Genomic DNA, 26,962 nt, shown 5'->3' with positions numbered 1-26,962 from the left:
GTGTAAAAATGTTAATTGAATTCACAGCAAATTGCTGGCTCATAATTGCATTACTTTTACAGTACCGTATTTTTCTGAGTATAAGTCGCAGTTTTTTTCATAGTTTGGCCGGTGGTGCGACTTATACTCAGGAGCAGTGTTGGGTTAGTTACTGAAAACCAGTTATGAGTTATAGTTACTAGTTACTTCATTTCAAAAGTAACTCAGTTACTAACTCAGTTACTTACACCAAAAAGTAATGTGTTACTTTGAAAAGTAACTAGTTACTTCTTTTTTTCTTTTATTTTTTAAAAGCTCCCATTAATGCCCTTTAGCCTTAATTTCAGTACTGTTATTGCACTAGAGAATAATACAATGTGTTGATCAACTTGACATGCATTTGCATCACTGAACTCTGCTAAGCAATGTGCTCTACATACAACACACAAACAATGTGGTCTACATACAACACACAAACAATGTGGTCTACATACAACACACAAAGACAAAGATATGTTTCAAAGGCCAATTTGTTTCTGGCCAGAACAAATTGACAAAACTATTTTAAATAGCTGCAACATAATGGCACTTTAACTTGAACTTGAAGTAGATAGGATATTTGATCCAAGACACAACTTACATTTAACTAAAATGTTATTTTCTTTGTGCTCGACAAAAGAAAAGTATTGAGAATTTCTCCTTGTTAAAAAAATCGACTCTTGGCTTCGCCTTGATGTCTTGTTAGTTGTTATGATAGTAGCGTTCATGTGTGTGCGTGCGTGTGTGTGTGTGTGTGTGTGTGTGTGTGTGTGTGTGTGTGTGTGTGTGTGTGTGTGTGTGTGTGTGTGTGTGTGTGTGTGTGTGTGTGTGTGTGTGTGTGTGTGTGTGTGTGTGGCCCTTTAAGATATGACAGCGTGTGAGGTGAATGACGTCAGTGAGTGAGTGGGCGAGAGAAGTGAGCGACCGCGGCGACAGTGAGTGCTTGCTGGTGTTGTCACGCCAATTTTCTTCCCATCACAAAAACCTTCCTAACCCCCATTTACTTCCGGGGTCATTTCCGCTTACGTCAGTTCCTCTTACTTACGTCTTTTCCTCTCACGTCATTGCCAGCGATCGATAAATCCAAATCTCCTGAAAATGGTGGTGTCACTGGATGATATTCGTCTTTATCTGTCCCAGGGGTCTTATGTCAAACACCAGCAGGCTTCGCAACATTTCAAGCGGAGTGTTAGGGCCGCTGCTGCGAACTTCTGTCTTCGTGGTAACGTGCAAAAAATATTAATTAATATATAATACTGTTAAATGTCTGTACTACTTTAAATCAACATTATTGTTGAAACCATTTCACTAATATTAATTAATATATAATACTGTTAAATGTCTGTACTTTAAATCAACATTATTGTTGAAACATTTCAGTAATATTAATTAATATATAATGTTAAATGTCTGTACTTTAAATCAACATTATTGTTGATAATTCAGACGTTTTGTTAACGCTGTATTATAAAAAAGAGTCAAACGAAGTGCTAACGATCGCTGTCAATGACGTAAGAGGAACTGACGTAAGCGAAAATGACCCCGGAAGTAAATGGGGGTTAGGAAGGTTTTTGTGATGGGAAGAACATTTGCGTGACAGTGCTCTCTCTAACTTGGTGGAGGGCTGCGTCCAATAAAGTCACAAAGTTGCAACAAACCGCCGGCCTCGTCATTCACCCTCAGCTGTAAAGACCCACTTCCGGGTAAAGTGAAGGTTGTTAGCCCCGAAGGAACGTCTCCCCTGCGCTCCTCAACTACGGTATGAGAGTCCCCCCCCCGCCCCCACCCAAAGCACGTACGCCTCTTTATTTCCCACCGCAGCGCTGCCACAAAACACACTCAGATCTTCAGTTTCTAGCCGATACTACATAAAAAAATAACGTAAAATAACGCATCATGCAGTAACGATAACTGAGTTACTGAATATAAAAAATAACGCGTTAGATTACTAGTTACCGCTGAAACTAACGGCGTTACAGTAAGGCGTTACTTTGTAACGCGGTAGTCCCAACACTGCTCAGGAGCGACTTATGTGTGAAATTATTAACACATTACCATAAAATATCAAATCATATTATTTAGCTCATTCACGTAAGAGACTAGACATATAAGATTTAATCGGATTTAGCGATTAGGAGTGACAGATTGTTTGGTAAACGTATAGCATGTTCTATATGTTATATTTATTTGAATAACTCTTACCATAATATGTTACGTTAACATAGCAGGCACGTTCTCAGTTGGTTATTTATGCGTCATATAACATACACTTATTCAGCCTGTTGTTCACTATTCTTTATTTATTTTAAATTGCCTTTCAAATGTCTATTCTTGGTGTTGGGTTTTATCAAATAAATTTCCCCAAAAAATGCGACTTATACACCAGTGCGACTTATATTTGTTTTTTCCCTTCTTTATTATGCATTTTCGGCCGGTGTGACTTATACTCCGGAGCAACTTATACTCCGAAAAATACAGTTTTTAATGTAAAATAACAATAAATTGCTATTAATTTCTGGGAAATACAAGACTATTGTAATTGTAAAGTAATGTGTTGGAATGTTGCAGGGAATTTGGATTACAGTATTTTACTGTGAAAAAATACTGCAAAATGCTGTGAAATCCTTATCACTTTTTACAATTAGGTCAAAAAACTTGTTCAAAAGTACATTTTTTTACAGCACAAACGTATTGCAGAAATGAACAGCAGTGCTATTTTAATATTTGCAATGACAAGGGGGGCCAGCTGTACACAGTTAATATGAAATACATACTGTATATTTGAGCAGCTGTTCATGCTATGATGCTTTCCAGGCTAAAATGCAACAATGTATGTTTCAGCTTCAAACACTTGGTTAAGTCATGTTCACTGACTTGCACTTGGGGAAACAGGATGTCTTTCACTGACACAGTCGGAGTTGTGTGCTTTGCATCTACAAATGTTGCTAAATGCATCTACAAATGTTGCTAAAATGGCATCTTATGAGCGCATATAGCACATGGACCTTACGTCTTGTTGGTTTTCATTCAACTTGAAGTCCAACATAACTTCTTGTGTTTGCATATTGGTGTAATACCCAATATCGAGATAAAAACATCCCATTTGCCTCCTTATGTTCTATATTGGCATCTTTTGTCTTACAATAAATAAGTATTGTGACATCACTAAATTCCTGCCCTACATTGGGACAGTATTGACTCTCTGGGGACCTCTGGTGGCCATAATGAGAGAACGTGATTGCACACTGCTTTTAAACATGAATACTACATACTTTTAGGCAGTAGTGGAAAGTACATTTGTTTTATTAAAACTATGTGAATATTGCCATTATTTTAAGAGGAACCTGGGTATTTTTTAGCAGCTCATTTCAAATGAGAGTTTTATCCAGGGCTACCAAATATCCACAGTTCCACACACTATGACATTTCTAAAGAAGGCGCCGCTGTAGTGGCTGCTGGTTGCAGGAGCTCTGTGCTCTTGTGTGTCCTCCTTCGTGAAATTTATTTTTCCCTCTGCTTTTCATGTGGGGTTTTTTTTGTCTTTTGGATAGGGCCTCTTCGGCACTGCGTAACAAGCTTTTGTGAATTCTGCGCTGCTTTTTGGTGCATTTTTGTGGACTTTTGGATCCATCTCCGGTGTGTCTTTTGGCCATGGCCATATTTGCACCGGAGACCAGTTGCTGGCTCTCTTCCACACCGAAGTCCACATGGAGAGACCGGAGGAGATGTGGGGAAAGAGACACAGATTTCGGTACAACAACGGTACTACGGAGGTAGCGGTGAGCAGCTGAATGGACGAGCTTCACACAGCCCTGGCTGAATGAGCATGTATCGGAAACTTCGGTTTTCGCTGGATGGATTCTCACTCATCACACAGACCGGACTTTGGTCGAGAAATAGTGGGCAGCCTAGGAATTCAGTAGACTCTCTTGGTTGCTTTGTTGGGGCTATGCTGCCACCCACCCCAGCAGACGATGGCGTGGAGCACTGCAGAGACCACCGTGTACATATGTGGGTGTTGAAATGGTGTTTTTGTTTTGTTATTTGTCTATGCATGGTACAATTGTATGTACGCAGTATGTATTATTTATTGCATTTTTTTTTCTTCGTTTTTTTACTTTTGCAGCTGTATGTACAAATGGTCCCAGTGAATTGTCAGCTGGTTGCAAAAGCTCTGTGGTCTTTTAATTTATTTTTTGTTCTTTAATGGTTCTATTTTGTTTATCTTATTTTTGTGGACTTTTTGTATTTGCCCTGCAATCACACAAGTTCTCCATTGTGGAATAAATGAAGTATATCATATCATACTACAGCCTATCCTAAACAATCCAAGTATAGTTTTCTGAATGACTTCAATCAATACACAAGTACTTCGATCCAGACCGCATCTAAAAGTACAGTATCATTTCTTCCTAGTGATGGTCAGGTTATTATAGAAATGAATTACATGTAAATTACAGTAGGTTTAAAACTACTTCTGAATAAGTTACCTAAAACATCATACTTTCAAACCAGGGTGGTTAGAAAGTAGAAAGATTCCCACACCCTCATATACAATTTAAAAGTAAGGAGAATTATCATTTGTGTTAAATAAAACGTCACGTTTGACACACAATTTGGTTTCTTTATTGATCAATTATCACTGAAGAGTAGATCAAAACCTTAAAGTTAGGTGAGGTCAAAGGTCTTGCCAGTTTTTCTCAATTTTCACCAATTACCCCACCTTACAGCCAAATGCAGCTGAGATAGGCTCCAGCACCCCCCGCCACCCGGATAGGGACAAGTGGTAGAAAATGGATGGATGGATGGAACATAAATCCTAATCTTAATCCGTGCTGCTTTCACTGGGGATAATGCTGCTGCTTGTGTCCACTTTGACTAAAAAAGCAGAACACAATTGTTTTGTTGCAGCTTGTAGTTTTAATTCATGGTGGAGATGATGCCTTGGCTGTCATCATTCTAAAAGCACACAGATCAACAACTATATTTCCTTGTGAACACAAACATGTTCTTGAAAAAGGTAAAAAATGGAAAAAAAACAAAAGTTGTTTTTAAAAAAAGATGTTCGGAAATGAGCATCAGTGTCTAAAATGTTAACAATCCACGATGGTCCGACTTGATGTTCATCATGAAGTCCACATAGGTAGGAGACGTTTAAATGGAGGCTGGAATCATAGCTGCTCAGTTTCCTTTGTGTCAGTATGAAGTTGACCGAGTTTAGTCCAAGTGTCCATTCAGTGCTTCATGAGTCGTGCTCCAGCTGCTCTAACTCGTCTCGTAAAGCATTCGCCCTGGCTAACTTTTCCAGCTGATCCGGCGTTGGCTCTTTTACCTCCCCTGAGTCTACTTTCTGTTGCAGCTCCTCCACTTGCCTCAACTTCTTTTTCACATTCTTAATCTTCTTGGCTTTTTCTGCTGCGTCGGAATGGTCTGACGACACTTCACAAGCAGCCACAACTGGCCTGTTGGCTTCGTGGGAAGGCTCGCTGCCCGCTGAGATGATGGCGTTCTCGACAGCATCTGCGAGCAACGACACATCCTCGTTCTCGTCCTCCTCCGGCTCCTGCTGTTGCTGCTGTTTTCGTTTTTCTTTACGTTTCATGCTGCGTTTGGCCGACTTGGAGAGACCGGCTGTGTCGCCGTCCACGCAGCCCAGAACTTTTGAATGTTGTTTTGGTGTTTCAGCGTCTGATGAGCTCATCCCTGGCGGAAGGCCTGGTTTGTTCTTAAAGAACTTCACATATTTGTTTTCATACCTGAAACAGAATGAGGAAATGTTAATAGTAAAAAATAATAGGCCTCGTCTTTTGCTACACAATTTGGTGAAGCGTCACGCTCACTTACACTGGGACCTCCTCCTGGGGGACATAACCGTCCTTTACCCGCCGTGGTTTTCTCCACGAACCGTCCGGTCGCTGAGTGGCGGCAATGTATTTTCCTAAAGAAAAACAGGAACGGCGTTATAGGAAGATTATGGAGGAATTATTTGGTTGTAGTACAGATACAAGAAGTCCCCATAAAATAAGGTAAACGTACATAAAAACAAGAGGGAGACATCAAAGTACAGAGATTATGCAAGCAGCTGCTACTTCAGTGGCGCCATTTCGACATACAGCTACGAAAGTTTGTTTTTTTTAAATGCAAAAAACATATTGTGCACATATGACTGCAAAGACAAACAACAACAAAAAGTAAACACCCTCTGGCATCTGCAGGCATCCAATACATGCTTCTTCAGCCAGGGCAAAAGAAATTTGTCCATCCCGACGCTCAACGCTAGCTCCAAAGCACCCTGTCTCTTCCGCCGCATCTCCTCCAGTCTCTCCACGCGGAATTCAGTGTGGCAGAGTGCCAGCAGCTGGTCCACGGTGCAAAAATTACCATGGCCAAAAGTCTTCCCTAAGGCAGATCGAAAAATTCACCAAAAAGCAGCGCAGAAGTCACCCCTTGTTGCGCAGTCCCAAAGGGGCCCGAACCAAAAGGCAAAAACAAATGAAAGCAAAAAGGAAACATCAATAAAACAAAAAGAGGATAGGAAAGAGCAAGGAAAATAATGTTATGTGACAATAAAATGATTTCATTCACTGGTTCAACAGGCATATACCAACCACCATAGCATTTCATTTTCCATGATCTCTTTTATGTATGGGCTTATGTTGCTTGTTGGGTCTGTCTCTCTCTATCATCTTCCACTTGACAATAAAGAATCTATGGAGTTCAGGTCAGGCGAGGTTGCTGGCTAATCCTTTCATGGTTGTTGTTGTTGCACTAAATGCACAGTGTATGAAAAACATAATTTTGTTCACCCAGAGATCGGAGAAGATGCGGAAGAAGAGACGGTACTTTGAAGCTAGCGTGAGCGTCAACGAGCTTCTGTCGGCCTGGCTGAATAAGCATGCATCAGACGCCAGCAGACGATGGCGTGGAGCCTTGCAGAGGGCAGAGGGTGTTTTGGTTTTGTCTATGCATGGTGCAATTGTATGTTCACAATATGTATTATTTATTGCAAATTGTTTTTACTTTTTGTAGCTGTATGTAGAAATGGCACCGCTGAAAAAATGTGCACTGATTCACTCGTGACCAGTCCAGTGGGTAACTCGTTTGTTGCCCAAAGTCAGTTGGAATACGCTCCAGCTAAACACCGATCCTAAAAAAGTTCAGATCGTTAACTTCCAATAGCTGCTTTGTTTGCACCGGGCTACCTGCCTTGTGCAAACCATCAGATTTCAATAAATGTCTTAAAAATTGTCACACTTCTGAAGTGTGATATCTCATCAAACTCCAGTTTAGTCTACATTTAAGTTCAAGTGTGGTGAAATTAACTTCTGCATTTGGTGAGGGGAGCAGTGAGCAGCAGCGGTGGCCGTGCTCGGGAATCATTTTGGTGATGTAACCCCCTATTCCAACCCTTGATGCTGAGTGCCAAGCAGGGAGGTAATGGGTCTTTGATTGATTGATTTAAACTTTTATTAGTAGATTGCACAGTGAAGTACATATTCCGTACAATTGACCACTAAATGGTAACACCCAAATAAGTTTTTCAACTTGTTTAAGTCGGGGTACACTTAAATTGATTCATGATACAGATATATACTATTTTCATAATACAGTCATCACACAAGATAATCATCAGAGTATATACATTGAATTATTTACATTATTTACAATCCGGGGTGTGGGATATGGAGAGGGGGGGGGGGGGGGCTTAGGTTTGGTTGGTATCAACACTTCAGTCATCAACAATTGCATCATCAGAGAAATGCACATTGGAACAGTGTAGTACTGACTTGGTAGGATATGTACAGCAAGTAGTGGACACAGAGAGAGAGATCAGAAATTATAAGAAAAAGTGTCTACATTTGATTATTTACATTTGATTATTTACAATCCGAAGAGGTATGATGAGGAAGGGGAAGGGAGGGGAGGGTGTTAGTTTAGGGTTGTAGTTGCCTGGAGGTGTTCTTTTAGTGCGGTTTTGAAGGAGGATAGAGATGCCCTTTCTTTTACACCTGTTGGGAGTGCATTCCATATTGATGTGGCATAGAAAGAGAATGAGTTAAGTAAGGCTGCAGCTAACGATTATTTTTCTATCGATTAATCTATAGATTATTTTTTTCGATTAATCGGTTAATCTATAGATTATTTTTTTCGATTAATCTATAGATTATTTTTCCTTTTACCGATTATTTTTTTATTCAAAATGAAGATGAAAAAATAAATGTAGGCCAGTTCAAAAGGCATGGCTTTTATTTACAAAAAAAAAGAAGTATGGCCACTCAGTCAACATTGACAACATGACTAAATATTCTGTAACAATGTAAACATTTAAAACTTTTAACCTCTAACAAAATTAAAAGTAGCTTTTTTGCTTTTTAATGTGCAAATATAAAAGTCAACATCCAGTGCAAATCTTAATATTCTGCAATAGTATAAGCATTTCAAAAGTAAAAGTATTGCTTATTTTGCTTTAAAATGTGCAAAAATAAAGATAAACATCCAATACAAAAAAGTGTAAAACGAAATATTCTGTAACAACAGTGTAAACATTTCAACAAAAGTGAAAGTATTGCTTATTTGCTAAAATGTGCAAAAATAAAGATAAACATCCAATACAAAAAAGTGCCAATATAAATATTCTGGAGCACTGTAAACATTAAGTATTGCTTTTAAAATGTGCAAAATAAACATCCAGTCCAACACAGTACACAATAACCAATTCTACTCATTCCAGTGAGTGACTAACAGTTGTAATGAAGAAAGGTTAGCATGTCTACATGCTCTGGTTCTTTTCTTGTTTACAATATTCCCAGCAGCTGAAAATAGGCGCTCAGAAGGGGTCGATGTGGCTGGAACTGAGAGGTAATTAGCCTTCACCTCAAGCCAGGACTGCGAGTGAGCTGAGCTGCAGTTTAAGTTTCTAGAAGGTCAACGGGCTCATAGTGATGTTACTAGTAGTTGACTGGGAGGTGTTTATTATCATTTGGGGAGAGTCCGCTGCCTGATGCTCACCTGCTAAACACCTATCTGCTCGACGCTGAAGCGCTGACTACATGCGCTCTGAATACACACTGCTGATTGGCTGGTAACGCTCTGAATACGCACTGCTGATTGGCTGATAATGCTTCGTGTGTACCAATCAGATGGTTGTGTGGGTGGGACAATGCTGCGTGCTGGACAGAGGCAGGAGGAACGAAGCAGCTTGTTAAGACTTTAGCAGCTAAAGTTAGCTTTAGCTTAGAAACTCGTTCGGTACACCCCCGTACCGAACCGAAAGCCCCGTACCGAAACGGTTCAATACAAAACACGTACCGTTACACCCCTAGCAGATACAAATGACACATTCATGTTTTTGTGTAATGATGACAACGTATGCTCACGCGGACGATTGACTAGTTGATGGTTGATGGTTTTCTTTTCAAATGTTCGTTCATAGCCGTTGTGCTGCTATGATAGGCCATTTACGCTCGACACAGTGTGCATACAACAACATTATTAGGCTGTGTATTGAAATACTTCCACACTTTTGACGACTTTTGGCGTGATTTTTCCCCCTCGCTCGCACCGCTCGCATCGTCTGCTTTGATCGTCTGCTTTGCGCTTCGCCATGACGGTAGTGTGACGTAAATATGCGACGCGTCGACGCACAAAAACGGCATCGACGTATTTACGTAACCGATGACGTCGACTACGTCGATGCGTCGTTTCAGCCTTAGAGTTAAGACCTTTGTTAGTTCGGAATCTGGGTTTAACGTGGTTAGTGGAGCTCCCCCTGGTGTTGTGGTTATGGCGGTCATTTATGTTAAGGAAGTAGTTTGACATGTACTTCGGTATCAGAGAGGTGTAGCGGCTTTTATAGACTAGGCTCAGTGCAAGTTGTTTTACTCTGTCCTCCACCCTGAGCCAGCCCACTTTGGAGAAGTGGGTAGGAGTGAGGTGTGATTTGGGGTGGAGGTCTAGAAGTAATCTGACTAGCTTGTTCTGGGATGTTTGGAGTCTAGATTTGAGGGTTTTGGAGGTGCTAGGGTACCAGGAGGTGCAAGCGTAATCGAAAAAGGGTTGAAGAGTTCCCGCTAGAATCTTCATGGTGCTTTTGTTGACCAGAGAGGAGATTCTATAGAGTCCAATTTTTATAGTCTTTGGTATGACTCGGCCGGGTTTAAACTCACGACCTACCGATCTCAGGGCGGACACTCTAACCACAAGGCGACTGAGCAGGTTTGGTTATTAAACATTTGAAATGCTGTACTTCATCTCCTTCTCGTGAGATGCTTTTTTGAATCAGGTTGTCTAAAAACATGCTGCCCCCTCGTGGAGAATGAGGATAACAGTTGTTTAATGATGACTTTAATGATAAGTTATGGTTGTTCATGGAAAGCTATTTACTTAAAACAAAGGCTGCGTTGAGAGAGTGTTCCATTGCGCTTAATCAACTGAAAATATACTTATTATCTCCGTTGTCGGCTCTGACTTTTGTGCACACTTTCGTTATGTGTTTGAAAATGCAGTAAGTCTTGTGTGTGTGTATATATATATATATATATATATATATATATATATATATATATATATATATATATATATATATATATATATATATATATATGCAGTGCACAAACTGATGTTTGAGGAGATAGCAACGTGCTAACAAGCTGCTAACGTCTGAGTGAAAACAATGCAGGACCGTTGCTGCCACCAAAGACCAAGCAGCTTGAAGTAAGATGGTTGACCCAGAAAACAATTGCTTAATATTTGGTATTTAACGGACATGATTGACATGTATTTGACACGGCTGTGCCACATGTACCAGGCCTACCAGATTCATCTGTAACATAGGGGGTTGCCATTTTGAGGCGCCGTCTTCCACTCCTCGGGTCAGTCCAAACGTCTCCGCATTCACCTTGTTCCGACTCAGATATAAGCTACAAGTCTTTTGGCATTTAAAAAACATTAACTTCTTCTTCAAGACGTCTTCTCATGGTGTTGGCGGGTAATTCCAAGAGAGAGTAGCTAAGTACTTTATAACTGCTGTAACGACCTGATCTTGAATACGGGCGACACAAGGCAGCAAACCAAGCGAACCATTGCGCTCAACGCCGGAAATGACGACATGGATTTGGGGTTGCCAGGTAGTTTATACGTCTAACAACAAAACCCTGCTCCCTTATTTAATTGCAGATAGGAGAAAATATGTATCGTATAGTTTGTTTTATTAAGAAACGTATATATATATGTATATGTATATATATGTATATATATATATATATATATATATATATATATATATATATATATATATATATATATATATATATATATATATATATATATATATATATATATAAATATATATTTTTTTTTAATATATTTTTAATTTATTTTATTTTATTTATTTATTTATTTTTTTGTTTGTATTCTTTTATTTTATTTCTGATTATTATTATTAATAATGTATTATTATTTCTTTTTTCTTTATTTAATTGAAGTATTTGCAAATACCATTTTGTTTTCCTGCTGTTTCTTTCTTTTTTGGGGGGGGTGGTATGGTTGGGATGTAAACAAAAAAATATATTTTGACTTTTAGGGAAGACAGATATATGATGTATGTAAATATGATGTAATGGATAGGAATGTCTGATGCTGGATGTCAATAAAAATACAATGGAAAAAAAAACAGAATCCTAATAAGAAGAAAAAAAGAAAAAAAACATTGCGCGTTCATTTGCACAATTAAACATGTCCCAAACGAGTAGGAAGAAGTGCATCCAATTCAATCCTGCTAGACTTTTACTCATTCACTCCATATTTGGTTGCTTACATTTTGTCATGGAATGTCCAAGTGCTGTTTGAAAAGAAATGGTGAAAAAAATATTAAAAGGGATATAGGTTAGGAATGTGTATACCTTGTGCAGTGTTAAGGGGACATGAATAAATATATATGTTTGAAAAAAGATTTTTTTTTTTAAATACAAAAGTTCTGTATGAATAAAATAAAATACAAATTCTTAGAAATAACCAGACAACAAATACGTTAGAATAAGTTGTCACGTTAAATAAGGACAACTAGAGCAAATACTGCATTCACTCAATAATAGAACAATTCCTGTGTAATTTTGAATATATTGTAGATTAAGTAATTTATTGGTAGCGTTCAATGTATAAAACGTATTCCTTGGTAATGTTGAATAATGTATGTTTTTACCCTAGAGTTGTTATTATCGATTGTTATAAAGGAAAAAACAGCTTATGACATTCCACATTCAATCATTATAACCAGTGCTTTTGTCTTTTTGTATACGATGTCAGCAATATCGAAAATATTTTTTAAAAATTACATTTGTATTTTCGGTAAATGTATTTTATTCAATATGTTTTAATGTATCATGACATCCCAAGAAAGCAACAACAGCGCATTTCCTCTCTGATTCGGAAATTTGGTAAAGGGGTGTGTTTGGATCCAACCTGGCAACCGTGGAAGAGCATTTTAGAGGAAAAAACTGCACTCCCGTCTCAGAAGACGGCTGGCTTCTGGAGCTGCGGTCCTTCGTTACAAATTATTCCTGTCTCCTTCAACATCAAGTACGTAATCATTATTTTTGTAATAGCATATATTAAGGTCTAATTGACGTTTTAGCGACTAACAAACATAAATGTATTCAAACAGCGTTTAATGGATGGATAATATCAGTTTCATAAATATACATTAAAAGCAAGCAAGCTAGCTGCAACTTAGCTAACCATGTCCGCATACTAATGATCATTTATGATTAAGAAGAGCGTGATAATTATTCCTACTACAAATCTTTGCTGTAAATATGCCGCCAGAGACTAATAATTGCGGTCATTATAACGCGAAGCATTGTAAAGCTAACATAGTGTTAGCTAACGCTAGCAAGCTATATCCTGAGTTGAACCAATCAAATGAACGCAACGAGAGGTTTCCTTCTGGATGTCAACTGACTGGCGTCTTTTTAGTCGCCGCAGTTGAGCGAGGTGCACGTAAAACATTGTAGCAGAAAATGTGTTCGCAAAGGACTATGAAATCTGTCACACCTAGCCAATTCTCTTGTCTGACGTCAGATTAGTAACATGGACAATGGATTCCGTTTCCAAGATACATAAACAATGCTTCATGTTCGCCTTGCGGGCGTTAGTTACATGGCTACATCTTGTATTCAAGTGGAATATCAGCAGCCCCTTTACCTGTACGTCACTTAAAAGGGCCACTTGCATCCTTAGGCAACATAAATCCTGCTGGCTCTCTTGGCGACTCAAGCGAGCAGCAACCCACTTCGATCAAGAAACACTTGTGCTTTGTACACCGGTTAGTTTGATGTCCGCACAGGTGGGGAACAACCAGGCTTTTACAACACCAGAGGCGTGTGCACCTGTGTAAGTTTCAATTTCATGAGAAGCGGCTCATAAGTGATACCGATGTCTATTCTGTCAAAGAAGGGAAACAGCGATTTAAACAAGAGCAATGCTGCAGCAGTGTGTCATAATCATTGCTCCTAAAGATGAGAATCGTTTTTGTGTGTTCTGTGGCACAGAAATGGTAAAAACCTTTGTACATTATTTCTGCTTGTCATTGGAGCCAAGGCTCACGTTACTGCTGTTAAACAAATTAAATAAAACCCAGGGTCAGCTTGGCATAAACACAATATGCGGTTTTTGGGAGACACAATCACTGAACTTGGGGAGTGGGGTGGGGGGGGATCACCTTCAACCTGTCATGTGGTGTGGCCCAGGGTTCTGTTCTCGAGTCTGTTTTATTTTTGTTGTATCTGATGCCGCTTGGGAGGTTGATCAGTAGTTTTAAAAATGTTTCTTATAGTTTCTATGCAGCTGATATTCAACTGTTATGCTCCTTTTAATGATTCAGAGTTTCACTTTTTATCCGAGTTCAAGGAGTGCGTATCCTGTATTAAAAACTAGTTGTCCTCAAATTTCTTCCAGATAAATTCAAACAAAACGGAAACTTTGATAATTTCCCCCGTAAAAAAAGATCCCCCTGATCAATAACTACCTTGTTGCTCTGGGTGCATCTGTTAAAAGCAGCCTCAGAAACCTTGGGGTTGTGTTCGATCAGTCAATGTCTTTGGAGGGTCACTGTCGTCAACTGACCAAAAACTGTTTTTATCATCTCAGAAATATTTCTAAAGTCAACGCTAAAGAGACTTCAGATTGTACAAAATGCGGCTGCCAGATATCCAGTCTTCATTGGCTTCCAGTTAAATTCCGCATTGAGTTTAACATTTTAGTCCTGACATTCCGTGAGTTGCATGGTGGGGCCCCTCAGTACATAAGTGACTTGCTATGCCCCTACTCTTCAGGGTGCAGCCTCCGGTCTTCAGGCCATGGTCTTCTGAAGATCTCGAAAACTCGTTTTAAAACCCGTGGAGGCCTGGCATTCCATGCTATAGCTCCCAGACTCTGGAACAATTTGCACCAGTCCCTCCGTGATCTTGACTGTGTTGAAACTTTTTAAAAAACATTTGAAAACTTCTCTTTTCAGTAAAGCTTTTAGTTAATGCACCTTTTAACTATCATTTTTAATCCACTTGGTATCCTTTTATGATGTTGACCCTGTTGTTTTAATTTGAATTGTTGTTTTACTTTACCTATGTTTTGTACAGCGCTTTGTGATTTTATCTGTGAAAAGTGATTTATGAATAAAATGTACTTACTTCGGAAAGCCATTTAAGTCGATATATTAAATATAGAAACATTTGTTATGGAATGGGTGTCGGTTGGGTCAAAAAGGGTCCCAGGTGGGTGAGTGTGCAGTTTGTTTTTCTTTCCCTGTTCCAAGGGCGATTTAAAAGTAGAACATGTTGAAGGGGACCCGTGATGATTCTAATCTACATTCAACATGCGTCCTTGTGGTCTACACCAGTGGTTCTCAAACTTTTTTCACCAAGTAACACCTCAGAAAACACTTGGCTCTCCGAGTACCACCATAATGACCAACATTGCAATACAATAGAAAAGTAGGCCTAAGTAATTATTAAAAGCCACAGAGGTTGTATTTATTAACAAGTGTATTTAATATTTATGCCACTGAAAATAATATGAATATTGTTTAAATGTGTTCTGTGTGTTGATTGGCTGGGAGGAGAAGTAAGCGGAGAATGTGGAGAACATTCAGTTCCCACGCATGTTGGGTGATAGAAATGACAGAGTAAGACGATTCTGATTGTGTCATTTTTGGAGGTCGACTGCGACCTGCAGTAGTTGGATTATAATGACTTCCATTTGAAGGCTGAAAAACCTTTGGTAATGGCTCGAGTCACGTCATTACAATATTAAATAAAATATTTGGTGTACTATTAGATGGAGCCCACGTACCACTAGGTTTGAGAATTACTGGTCTAGATAATATGTATTGGAAATGCTTTAGTGTAAATTTTTGCACAGTGACATTATAAGACGTTTTTTGGGGGGGTTTGTATGCAAACATGTCTTGAGAAAAGGCGCTCCCATAGATGCAAATAAAACGCTCCCCACACCCCCGTTTGAAAAGTGTCAGAATTTATCTTTTGAAAATGTACACTTAAATTTTCCTAGACACAGTTGGAAAAAAACTTGCATAGATTCACCAGTCACAATATTAGGTACTCCTGCACACTCTCCGATCAATATAGAACTGCATTTCAAAAAGCTGTTTTTAGAAATAGTAGTCTAATTTCATAGTGGCTAGGGTTGTACGGTATTCCGGTACTAATAAAGAATCGCGGTACTAATCAATTAAAATCGGTGCTATACCACCATAGTAGTGAAGTGAAGTGAATTACATTTATATAGCGCTTTTTCTCAAGTGACTCAAAGCGCTTTAGATTGTGAAACCCAATATCTAAGTTACATTTAAACCAGTGTGGGTGGCACTGGGAGCAGGTGGGTAAAGTGTCTTGCCCAAGGACACAACGGCAGTGACTAGGATGGCGGAAGCGGGGATCGAACCTGCAACCCTCAAGTTGCTGGCACGGCCGCTCTACCAACTGAGCTATACCGTCCCTAGTACCGGTACAGCTTTTTCATCTGAGTGCCGCTTTGCGGCGGTGATGACAGCCGAGGCGCATGATGTTGTGTGTCAAAACGCACACACAAAGTGCATACAAGTAATAACATCTTGGAGAGGGAAAATAGCAAAAACCTACAGTTCTACTGGTTAATAAAGAGGGTGCGTGAAGCGCAATATGGAGGTATTTGGGCTTCAAAACTAACAATAAAGGTGACGCTGTAAACAGGGAGGCACCGCGTTGCAAGTACTGTTTTACAGCTTTCCTGCTTGTCGAGGAGAGCAGGGGAGACCTTTCACTTCACAACGGGTCCGTAAGGCTGCGCTCTTTGGTCAAAATGACGAGGCCATCGATTAGTTACAACTTGGTCACTTTATTTATAATTTCCACAGGGCACAATCGGACATCGCCCCACGATGAGGTGGCGACTTGTCCAGGGTGTACCCCGCCTCTGCCCGAATGCAGCTGAGATAGGCACCAGCACCCCCCGCGACCCCGAAAGGGACAAGCGGTAGAAAATGGATGGACAACCGGACATCTACCATGCTATTGACACTCCTGCACATGCTAGCGCTACCTCTCCTAACTTGCCCACTCACTTACTCATGTCACTCACCCCACATACTGCCATTCTTTAAAGGAGCACACGCACACACATATGCTACTCACAACAGCTGCTTTAAAACAAGCCTCACCAAATGTGGCGATTAGTATTACCACATGTGCTTCAAACTTAGGTAAACAATAAGCATTCAGATCTGTACAAGGAATTATAAAAAATGACAGGTAATAATGTAGTCGTTACACCTGTCCTGCTGTTTGGTCCGGTGCAGACGGTAGTCGAGGACCACAGGGAAGACGTTCTCTTCAGGGTCGATGCCGTTTCAATGTCTTTTAATTTATTTTATTTTATTTTATTTAACCTTGTAAAATTGTTCTTTGACTGTGAGTGTTTAATGTAGTGTAAGATATTTGGTTAAAATAAAGCCAATATTGACATTTTTCGTAGTTCCTTTTATTTGGAAAAGTATCGATATACATTTTAGTACCGGTACTAAATTATTGGTATCGGGACAACCCTAATAGGGGCCCTTCTTGACAAAACAGTCCCGTGGACAAATAAACATTGAAGTAATTATTTTATGGACATCAGAGCAGGTCCTGCGATGAGGTGGTGACTTGTCCAGGGTGTACACCGCCTTCCGCCCGATTGTAGTTGAGATAGGCTCCAGCGCCCCCCACAACCCCAAAAGGGAATAAGCGGTAGAAAATGGATGGACATCAGAGCAGGTGCTGGGGGCATTGGACAAGAAGTAGTGAAACTTCAGGCAGCAGTCTTAGCTGAGCATAGAGGGGATGAGGCCGTCACGGCCGACACAGTATGTATGAGGATGCCCAAGTATGTACATTCGTCAACCTGTGAAATTACAAATGGCCCACTGTTAAAAAAAAGCCTCCAAAAACAGCGCTCAGAGGCATCCAAAACTGTGTGCAAGCTCACGCCCAATGCATGAACCTTATGATTTGACCCTTTAGTATTGTTTAACACCAGTATCCAACATTGTAACAACATTTTTAAATAAGTGAAGAGGAAAATCATCATAGGTCCAGTTTAACAGTTTTGTTAAATTTCAGACCATTGTCTTTCTATCTTGTTGCAAAAACAAAATCTTGTTGAGGACCACAAAAAGGTTAGAGCCAGCACACATAATACCGTTAATTATGTTTGGAAAATACATCATACATTTAGTTTGCAATATATTCAATTAAAGTTTCCCTTCCATTCTTTTATGTAATTGTACATCTTGGTTTAAAACCGAAATTAATAAAAACCCTTTTATTTTAATAGGCTTGCCACATTTGTTTGGATACATTTAAAACAATCCAAAGTTGAACGGCCATAATGTTCCAGCCCTAAAAGCGTTCCACAGGTGTGACACACGACGTCTCTTTACTCAGTTGACAGAGAGATTATTCCAAGTGACGCATGACATCTGTCTTGTAATAATGCTTGTAATAACAAACGTCATGTGCCCTATCCAAGGCTGACTAGATAAGTAATAAGGACAATATTAAATGTATATTTTTTCCAGGACAAGAAGCAACAGTTCAATGGCATCTTTTTCTTGTCTTTAAATCCGAACGCAGGAATTTGGCATGTATCCATCTGTATTACTCATAAAATTACAGTTAACTTATTTCCTAGGTGCTTCTTCCCTGCACAGATTTGTGTGGAGCACCAGGAAGAGAATCCCAACCTCCTGGTGTGGAGCTTCGCTATAACTTTCTCTGTCACAACAAAACCTTTTGAGAAAGAGGACCACCTTTTTCTCCAAGCTGTGGCTTCTGCACTGAAACCGCAGCTCAAACACATCTAAGAAGTTGTCTCAGTCTCGAGGAAGTTGCCATCTAATCATTTTGTGGCTACGCCTGTGTGAACCTGCAGCTGACAACATGGCAAAGAAGAACCAAAAGGGTGAGTGTGTGCTTGGAGGTTTGCAATAATTAAGTGTTTCACAAATGTAAAGGTCTGAGTGTAACAGTTAAAGTGATCTGGCTGTACACGTGTACGGTCACTGGGTGACATTAACCTATGTTCAGTTCCAGAAAAAACAACCATATCAGTAAGTGATTGCTTTAACTTTGGACTTTCCTTTCACTCTCAGCTGTCATGTTTGTTTTTTGTTTTTTTCACATTTTTAAAGGAAATGGCTTTCAGGGCTACGTTTGCACAGGACACCATTTATGATTTTTTTGCCCTCAAGTGGCACAGATTGGGTATTTTTTGGGAGTCTAAAAAGTGCTTAAAATCGGATTTTCCGCGTCAGATTTGGGCCACATCAGGAGGTAGTCCGAATGCAATTGAAATCTGATCTTTTCAAATGTAACTGCAGTCTAAACCGAAATGCGACCCAGATGCAACTTCTATGTCATCTATGGGCGAGCTATGTCATTTGTGTGCGTGCCCAGGAAAAGACGCAGCCCGCCAGGATATATCATCACAACAACCGGTTTTGGTGGTTAAAGTATTTTTTTGGGCAGCCGAATTGTCAGTGCATCACTAGTCAATAGTGCGCAAATTGATATATGTGCAAGTGTATATGTATGTGTTTGTGTATAAAGATGTGTACAGTATGTATGTATGTACATATATGTGTGTGTGTGTGTGTGAATGTACAGTTAGGCCCAGTAATATTTGGACAGTGACACAAGTTTTATTTTAGCTGTCTTTATATAACGTAATCAATATGGGCAGACTGTCAGCTGTAATTTGAGAGTATTCACATCCAAATTGCTGCAAGGGTTTAGAAAATACAGCTCTTTAATACGTAGCGGCCTCTTTTTCAAGGGACCAAAAGTAATGGGACAATTGAGTGCGTGCGTGCGCAGGCTTTTTTGCATTGCTCAAACCTGAATGCGTCCTTCAGTGGGAAAGGTTTGGACACCCGTGGCTCACATAATCTCTGTGCACTTAGACAACATGTTTTGTTTTGCAAATGTAATGGAAATGCCGAACAGACTCTGGAGCTTGATGTTGTTCTCTGCTCATTGTAGATGCGTCAGGGGTGGTGTTTGACACGCGCTCAAAGATGGTCATGTCCCAAGGAGAGCCACCTGAAAGGATGAAGGAGAAGGTAAGACGGGAATGCCAACATTTCACAGTCCTTTTGGATTCTTTTTGGATTTGTTTTAACCAACAGCAGCACCCATTAGATTGGACTTTTTAGGTCCTTAAGTGCTGTTTGATTTAGGCTCAAGGCCTAAACCTAATCGATTGACTGCACTGAGATTACAATGACTTGGATGAATGAGAATATCTATAGACACACTGAAGAATGGTCCGCTTCCTTTTTAATGTCTTGAACTGGCATCGCCGTTCAAAAGGAATTTAATTAAAACGCACTGCAAAACCTTAACAGAGTAGAAGTCGTGTTTTATTCAGAGGTGGAGGGGCGTGTAATGTTTTTATGGGCTTTGGAGCACTTTTAGTGCTTGCCCAAGTAGGGTTCTCTTAAATGGCTAGTATATGGAGGGTGCTTGTAACCTTAAAATATGTGTGCGGATATGGTGCTAAATAAATAGATATACATAAAACCTGTCCAAGTCCAATCTATGACACTTGTATTATTTAAAATAAAAAACATAACTGTCAATAGATGCATCATTTCTAACCTATGATTTGAAACCTGTGATGAACCTTGTGATTTGTGTGCACACAACTCGTTTTATTTGTTGCAGATCAACGCCGTCCGGGCAGTTGTCCCCAACAAAAGCAACATTGAGATTGTTCTGGTGTTGCAGCATTTTGAGAACTGCGTTGACAAGGCGGTTCAAGCATTCTTAGAAGGTATGCGGACATCTCGGTGGGGCCATTGCTGATCCGTAAATTGAGGCCCTAAACAGAATTTTCATTTGTCTAGTATTTCCTATAAAACCCTCAGTGTAGTAATGTCTTGAAGGCATCAGAAATGTAAACAAACTTTGACAGCTGCCACATTTATTGAGCGTAGCAAAGTGATTGAATGGTTGGAAGTAAGTCTGCTATGGCGTGCTCTCCGGCATAATTGCAATACTTAACCACATGGCATACTTCATAAGTATGAAGGAGGTTTCTTACACATACCTGGTCTATGTTTAGCACTGAAACGTTCTCCTCATACGTCAGACTCTTTTTTTTGTTTTTATAGTCAACATCTTGACAGAAACAACAGTCATTCAGAGACATTGTGTATAAAATCTGCTTAATCTTGCTGTGCAGCGTAATTGTTTGCTTAACATATTTGCAGGTAGCGCAGTGGAAATCCTTAAGGAGTGGAATGTCACTGGCAAAAAGAAGGTAGGTATTAAATGCAGTACCGCTGCATTGTTCATATTTGTGTCAGTATAAAAAATGCATTAGAACTGAATTAAAAAGTTGATTGCACTTACACAAGACACTAAGACTTATGGGTGGGTATTTGACAAATCTTAAATTGCTGTGGGAAAACTGTTGATTTCTTTTTAATGGAGTAGGAACATCTAAATATTTCTAAGCTCTGTTTCGGTTCGGTAGTAGAGGTCTTTGTAGATGTAGCTCAACTTCCCATATGTAATGTCTTGTTTTTCGTTTGACCAAAAACTACCGGTTGTTGAAACTGACAACTTTGCCTCTGTTGTTTGTGATGCACTAAATTTTGCTTAAATTGAATAATTTAAAAAAAACATATTTTGTTGTTAAACACTGTTCTTGCACCATTTGATTCAATTGGTTGTAAAATCTTAATTTGGGCTCCGCTCCTGCGCCTCCTGCTAGTGTGGTGCAGGTAACAAAAAGAAAAACAGAACAGAGCACTCTAACACTGATATCTTGACCTCCAGCCAAATAAGAAAAAGAAGCCCAAGCCCCAGCAGGAGGTCTCAACAGAACCTGGCCCATCGGAGGCCACACCACTTGAGGAGTGTAAGGACAAAACCAATGGCTTCCATGACAATGGATCAGCAGTGGATGGAGAGTCACTTGACTCCCTGAGTGAACACTTGGACTCTGCGTCCTTGGATGCATCAGAGCTGGACTCTGAACCGATCACGTCTGAAAACACCGGTAAACGTGTATATTGTTGTTCCATTTATATTAGTTGTTTTTTTAATTCCATAAAAGCTCACCAGTTCAAAGAGCATGTGCATCTCTGCAGCTCTCACGGGTGCAGACGCAGACAGTCCCCCCTCTCAGCTGGGACCAAGTACTCACCAGGGACATAAAGGCAACAAAACACGGCACCGCCAAGATTCACATCGCCAAAACTCATCTCATGTACTTCCCGATGAACAAAGTCAGCAAAGGTCGTCTGGTGGCAAGAAGATTGGTAATAAGAAATCTTTCTCCACGCATAAGCTAATAGAAGATATTTCAGGTGCCAGCTGGGGTATTAGGCAGGAACTGCAGCCAGGGGGAGGCTTACCATTAGGCAAATACAGGCAGTTGCGTCTTTCTTCTTGATTATTTTTTGTCTTAATGTGTGCTCTTCAAAATACACTAAAATGCCTAATCAATCATGATCATTTTTGAAAGGTCTTCGACTCTTCTCATGCAATGGACTATTCAATGCTACTTACTGCACGTGCACAGACTTGATTCCAAACCAAAACAAACCTGTTGACTACGTTATGAAAGGTTTTTATAAAGATGATGTTATTCAAGTGGAGCGTAGGAAACGAGAAGGCGAGAACAAAACAAACCATTTTTATTAAAACTACCCAAGGTGTCAACCTATCTGTCACTGACAGCGAACATATGTTTAATACAGCAATAACTACTGTCCGTGCAGCATGCAAGTGGAGAGTGTCACTTATCATCACAAGTTCTGTTGAATTTCAGTTTATTTCAAACATGCAATACAATACAAATATAATGCAATGCATCACATATTTCCAGTAGTTTCATTACAGCACATCCGAAAAGGAGTAGGAAAAAGCACAGCTGATTTAATCCTACCCCTTTTCATATCATAGCTCTTTTATGTAATTTCTTTCTCTGCAACAGAACAGTGAATGAATAAATGAATATACCATTAGTAAGTAAACAAATATTAATAAATACATAAGTAAATATTAGACATATAAACATATACACAATAATTAAAGTTCGGCGTGGCGAAGTTGGTAGAGTGGCTGTGCCAGCAATCGGAGTGTTGCTGGTTACTGGGGTTCAATTCCCACCTTCTACCTTCCTAGTCACGTCCGTTGTGTCCTTGGGCAAGACACTTCACCCTTTGCCTCTGATGGCTGCTGGTTAGCGCCTTGCATGGCAGCTCCCGCCATCAGTGTGTGAATGTGTGTGTGAATGGGTAAATGTGGAAATACTGTCAAAGCGCTTTGAGTACCTTGAAGGTAGAAAAGCGCTATACAAGTACAACCCATTTATCATTTATCATTTACTCAAAAATAGTTACCGGTAAGTAATTTATGGTTTACCAAGGAGATACATTTGATTTTTTTATTTTTTATTTTTGTATAGGTTCAAGATGTTTATCATAATTATTATTCTTTGTACTTTGTAAACACTTGTAGTTTGAAAACTTTCTTGAAGTCGGTCATATTAGTACATTGTTTGATTTACTTGCTTAATCCAATCTATAATTCAATTCCACATAAATATATATATCCCCATATTTCTGATATGATAACACTAGCAAACAGTAAAGAATATGGATTGTATTTTGGTCCAGAACATATTTTGTGCAGGAGCTTTGTATTGACATGTTTCTTACTACTTTGTTGTATATTTTATTATATGACATTTCCAGTTTATTTTATCATCTATTATTACACCAAACCATTTTTTTTAAGCCTCGCAATATCTACTTTGTCTATTTGTATTTGTTTGATTTTCCCTTCTACTGTTACCGATTAGCATTATTTTAGTTTTACAGGGATTCAAAGATTGTCTTGTTTTTGTCAAACCATCTTTTTAATTTATTTCTTCTGTTATTGTTTGTATTAGCTTCTGTGTTCTCTCCTAAACAAAACAAAGTTGTGTCATCTGCAAACAGTACTCACTTTAAGTCCTTTGTAACTTTACAAATGTCGTTTAAGATTGAACAATTGTGGTCCCAGTATTGATCCTTGAGGTATGCCACAAAATTTATGTTTAGTTCTGTAGACGTTTGTTCTCCTATCTTCACGTATTGCTTCTTGTTGGTTAGGTAGCTTCTTACCCAGTTCAAGACCAACCCTCTGATTCCATACCGTTCTAATTTATTAAGATATTGTGATTGATTGTGTCAAATTATTTTTTTAAATCCATAAACACTGTAGCAGCGCATTTTTTGCAATTTATTGCATTGTTGATTACTTATTTCGATTAATGCCATTGACGTTGAAATGTTGGCTCTGTATCTGTATTGGTTGTCTGTAAGTCTTTCATTTTTATTTATGAAGTTTGAGTATAAAGTGCTCTAAATGGTAAGCTATTGTAATCGAGGTTCTGGTAAGATCTAGTGAAAGCTCGGCAGGTAGAAACTAGAAAAGGCCTTTTTTTTTTAAGTCAACAGTCTTGTCCTGTTCAAACATGGCCACCGTCAACTTTCAAGCTCTTGTCTTTTTCCCACCAGTCACACACTTGAGGTTCTCACAGTAATAGCGCTACGCGTCACATCCACTCTGACTGCAATAACAAAATAATGATCTCCAAAAAATGGCTAACACTTTATTAAACGTTGTTTAATGTTCCTGACTTTCAATGAATTGCTGTAAAAACGTTGGGATCAGTGATACTCATTCGGACTTGCGAAGCTTAAATGTGCAGCTTGCGTGGTAGTTTCTAACAGCATGGTTAATGATCATGTTGTTTTTATGTGGAGGCCCCCAAATTACTTCAGCTGTTTTGTTGTCAAAAATTATTTGGTTACGTCACAAACAGAGGCCAGATAATGAGGAATCCTGCTTCACGTAGGAAAAAATAATGTTCCCTTAAACCATTTGTATTAGTGTTTAATGATGTTCCCTTTGTTTCCTCTTAGCGCCCAACATTGACCGCTCTGTGAAGGACCTGCAGCGATGCACTGCCTCACTGACTCGCTACAGGATGGTGGTGAAGGAGGAGATGGAGTCCTCTGTCAAAACAATGAAGCAGGCCTTTGCTGAGCTTCAGGGCAGGTGTGTACATTTGAAAACAATTCAATAATTCATGGTTCAAAAACTAAACAAAGGGGAATGTAAACCACATGATGACAATGGTTGTGTGTAAAATCCGCCGTTCAAAACCCTATTTCCTACCTTTCCAAATATCTTTCAAGACATTGATACATTGGTATCTTCACATTTTAACATTTGTGCAATTTAGGGTTACCCAAAATGACTGTCATCGTATGCATTGTGGGCATATAGAGTTGTCAGCGCACACCTGTAAACTTATTTCAGCTAGCATTGTTTCATAGAAGGGAGGCTACCGCGTAATAAGAGAAAAATATTCACGTAAATTGCTGTGAAGTAAGTGTTGAAGTATTTTTTTGTCCATTGTTTGTCCAGTTTAATCTTGTTTACCTCAACAGTTTGAACTCAAATGTGTTGTCATTTTATTACTGTTTATTGTATATTCACCGTTTTACTGCTTTTATTGCAGTATGCGCCCTGTGCAGCAATATAGATGTGCTATATGAATAAAGTATGACTTGACTTGACAGTGTTACAAAATGTGGCCATGAAACTTGAAAGTCTAGGTTCTTACAAGTTTAGTGCTGCTTTGTTTTTTTTGGCAAGTTTCAACTTCCTGTTTTTGTTAAATGTGTTAACTTAATGGGACTCTCAAAGCTAGTATCCATTAGCTTTTTGCGAACCAACAACTGTTTTTAATCTTGTGGAAGGATGTTGAAACTTTGAGTCCCATCGGTTTGACAAAGAGCACCAAATAAAGGTGTAGGCTGCGACATTACCAGTTGTTTAAATATTGAACTAGAGAGAGGCAAATATTATGACATTTATTATTTTGTCAATCCGTTTTTAATCCAGGTCAGAGTGCTCCACTCGCCTGACTTTCATGCATGCATTGTGGGTTCAGTCCCCACTCAGCGACAGTGTGAATAGTTTGTTTACATGCCCAGCCTTTCGCCCAAAGTCAGCTGGGATAGGCTCCAGCTGTGGGCCTGTACAGAAAAAGATTGGATGTGATTTATTTAATCCCCTGAAATGTAATGTTTTCTTTTGTCTAATAACTAGGGATGTAACAATATGAACATTTTATATTATGGTTATCGTGACCAAAATTATTATGGTTATCATCATATATTTATTATTTAGAAGAAAAAATGTCTGTTACAAAACCTACTATTTTGCATGTTTGTGTTTCTTGAGATAATGTTTTAGCGTTAGTATTTTATCTGCTTTAATGGCTAATATTTATTTAAATGAAGAATGTGTAACAAATAAAATGGAATATTATTTATTATTTCTAGCGGGTGTTGTGATATCATACTCTTTTCAGCGGTCCTTGAATGCACCATAAAAACACCTTAGTCTTTTTTTCTTAGAAAAAATAACGATCATTTTGAGATGAGAGATAGTAAGAAAGCACTGCTTTTGAGTTCAACGTGCACAATTGAATATCTTACTTGCTCAAACAGCAATGTGTTCATATAAGTTTAGATTGGGGTATGTTCTTTTTTTGTAGGGGAAAGACACTAATGTCTTCTGTTTTCATGTTAGCATTTAAGCTAGCGAGCTGACGCCACTCGGTTAAAGTGCAGTTATCAATCTCTTTTGTTGATCCTTTTAATTTAAAACGGTAATACTAACCATGCATCATTATTACCGTTTATTGTTACATCCCTACTAATAACATTTTATGTGCTTGATTATACGCAGCATGTTTTCTACCAGGGCTCCTTCAGGCTAAATTGTGGCCCTGACCAGAATCATATTTTATTTTGAGCCCCCCTTTAGAGTTTTATTTCTTGCTTTTAATATATGGTATGTGAAACAGCTTTTATACTTTTTTTTTTTAATCAAACATGGATTTAATTAGATGCATGTTTTATACCTAAACACATTTTTTGAAATATATATATATTTATATATATATATATATATATATATATATATATATATATATATATATATATATATATATATATATATATATATATATATATATATATATATATATATATATATATATATATATATATATATATATATATACACTACCGTTCAAAAGTTTGGGGTCACCCAAACAATTTTGTGGAATAGCCTTCATTTCTAAGAACAAGAATAGACTGTCGCGTTTCAGATGAAAGTTCTCTTTTTCTGGCCATTTTGAGCGTTTAATTGACCCTACAAATGTGATGCTCCAGAAACTCAATCTGCTCAAAGGAAGGTCTGTTTTGTAGCTTCTGTAACGAGCTAAACTGTTTTCAGATGTGTGAACATGATTGCACAAGGGTTTTCTAATCATC

The 26,962-nt window shown here is 38.8% G+C and overlaps 2 protein-coding genes across 4 annotated transcripts in view; one reads left to right on the top strand and one right to left on the bottom strand.

Moving 5' to 3' along the window:
• Nucleotides 1-4,629: 4,629 nt before the first annotated feature.
• pym1 (PYM homolog 1, exon junction complex associated factor) lies at nt 4,630-11,130 on the bottom strand. Its single transcript, XM_062053381.1, has 3 exons — nt 10,832-11,130; nt 5,863-5,956; nt 4,630-5,774 (listed from the first exon to the last, which is right to left on the bottom strand). The coding sequence occupies exons 1-3, from the start codon at nt 10,860-10,862 to the stop codon at nt 5,261-5,263; spliced, it is 639 nt and encodes a 212-aa protein (XP_061909365.1). The 5' UTR covers nt 10,863-11,130; the 3' UTR covers nt 4,630-5,260.
• A 1,334-nt stretch (nt 11,131-12,464) lies between these two features.
• The window catches only part of spats2 (spermatogenesis associated serine rich 2), a 29,164-nt gene continuing 14,666 nt past the window's right edge, over nt 12,465-26,962 (top strand). For 2 of the 3 annotated variants that reach the window (XM_062053380.1, XM_062053378.1), the window contains exons 1-8: nt 12,492-12,594; nt 18,241-18,510; nt 19,590-19,669; nt 20,274-20,382; nt 20,822-20,871; nt 21,393-21,615; nt 21,707-21,877; nt 24,533-24,668. In XM_062053380.1, coding sequence (XP_061909364.1) covers nt 18,489-18,510; nt 19,590-19,669; nt 20,274-20,382; nt 20,822-20,871; nt 21,393-21,615; nt 21,707-21,877; nt 24,533-24,668 — 791 coding nt within the window. In that variant the 5' untranslated portion in view covers nt 12,492-12,594; nt 18,241-18,488. Of the gene's footprint in view, nt 12,595-18,240; nt 18,511-19,589; nt 19,670-20,273; nt 20,383-20,821; nt 20,872-21,392; nt 21,616-21,706; nt 21,878-24,532; nt 24,669-26,962 lie in introns of all 3 variants that reach the window. The other variant, XM_062053379.1, reaches the window with a different exon arrangement.

Source organism: Entelurus aequoreus, linkage group LG07 (assembly GCF_033978785.1).
Source record: "Entelurus aequoreus isolate RoL-2023_Sb linkage group LG07, RoL_Eaeq_v1.1, whole genome shotgun sequence".
NCBI classification, from domain to species: domain Eukaryota; kingdom Metazoa; phylum Chordata; class Actinopteri; order Syngnathiformes; family Syngnathidae; genus Entelurus; species Entelurus aequoreus.
The sequence above is the reverse complement of the archived record's forward strand: the minus strand, read 5'-3'. Positions and strand labels throughout refer to the sequence as shown.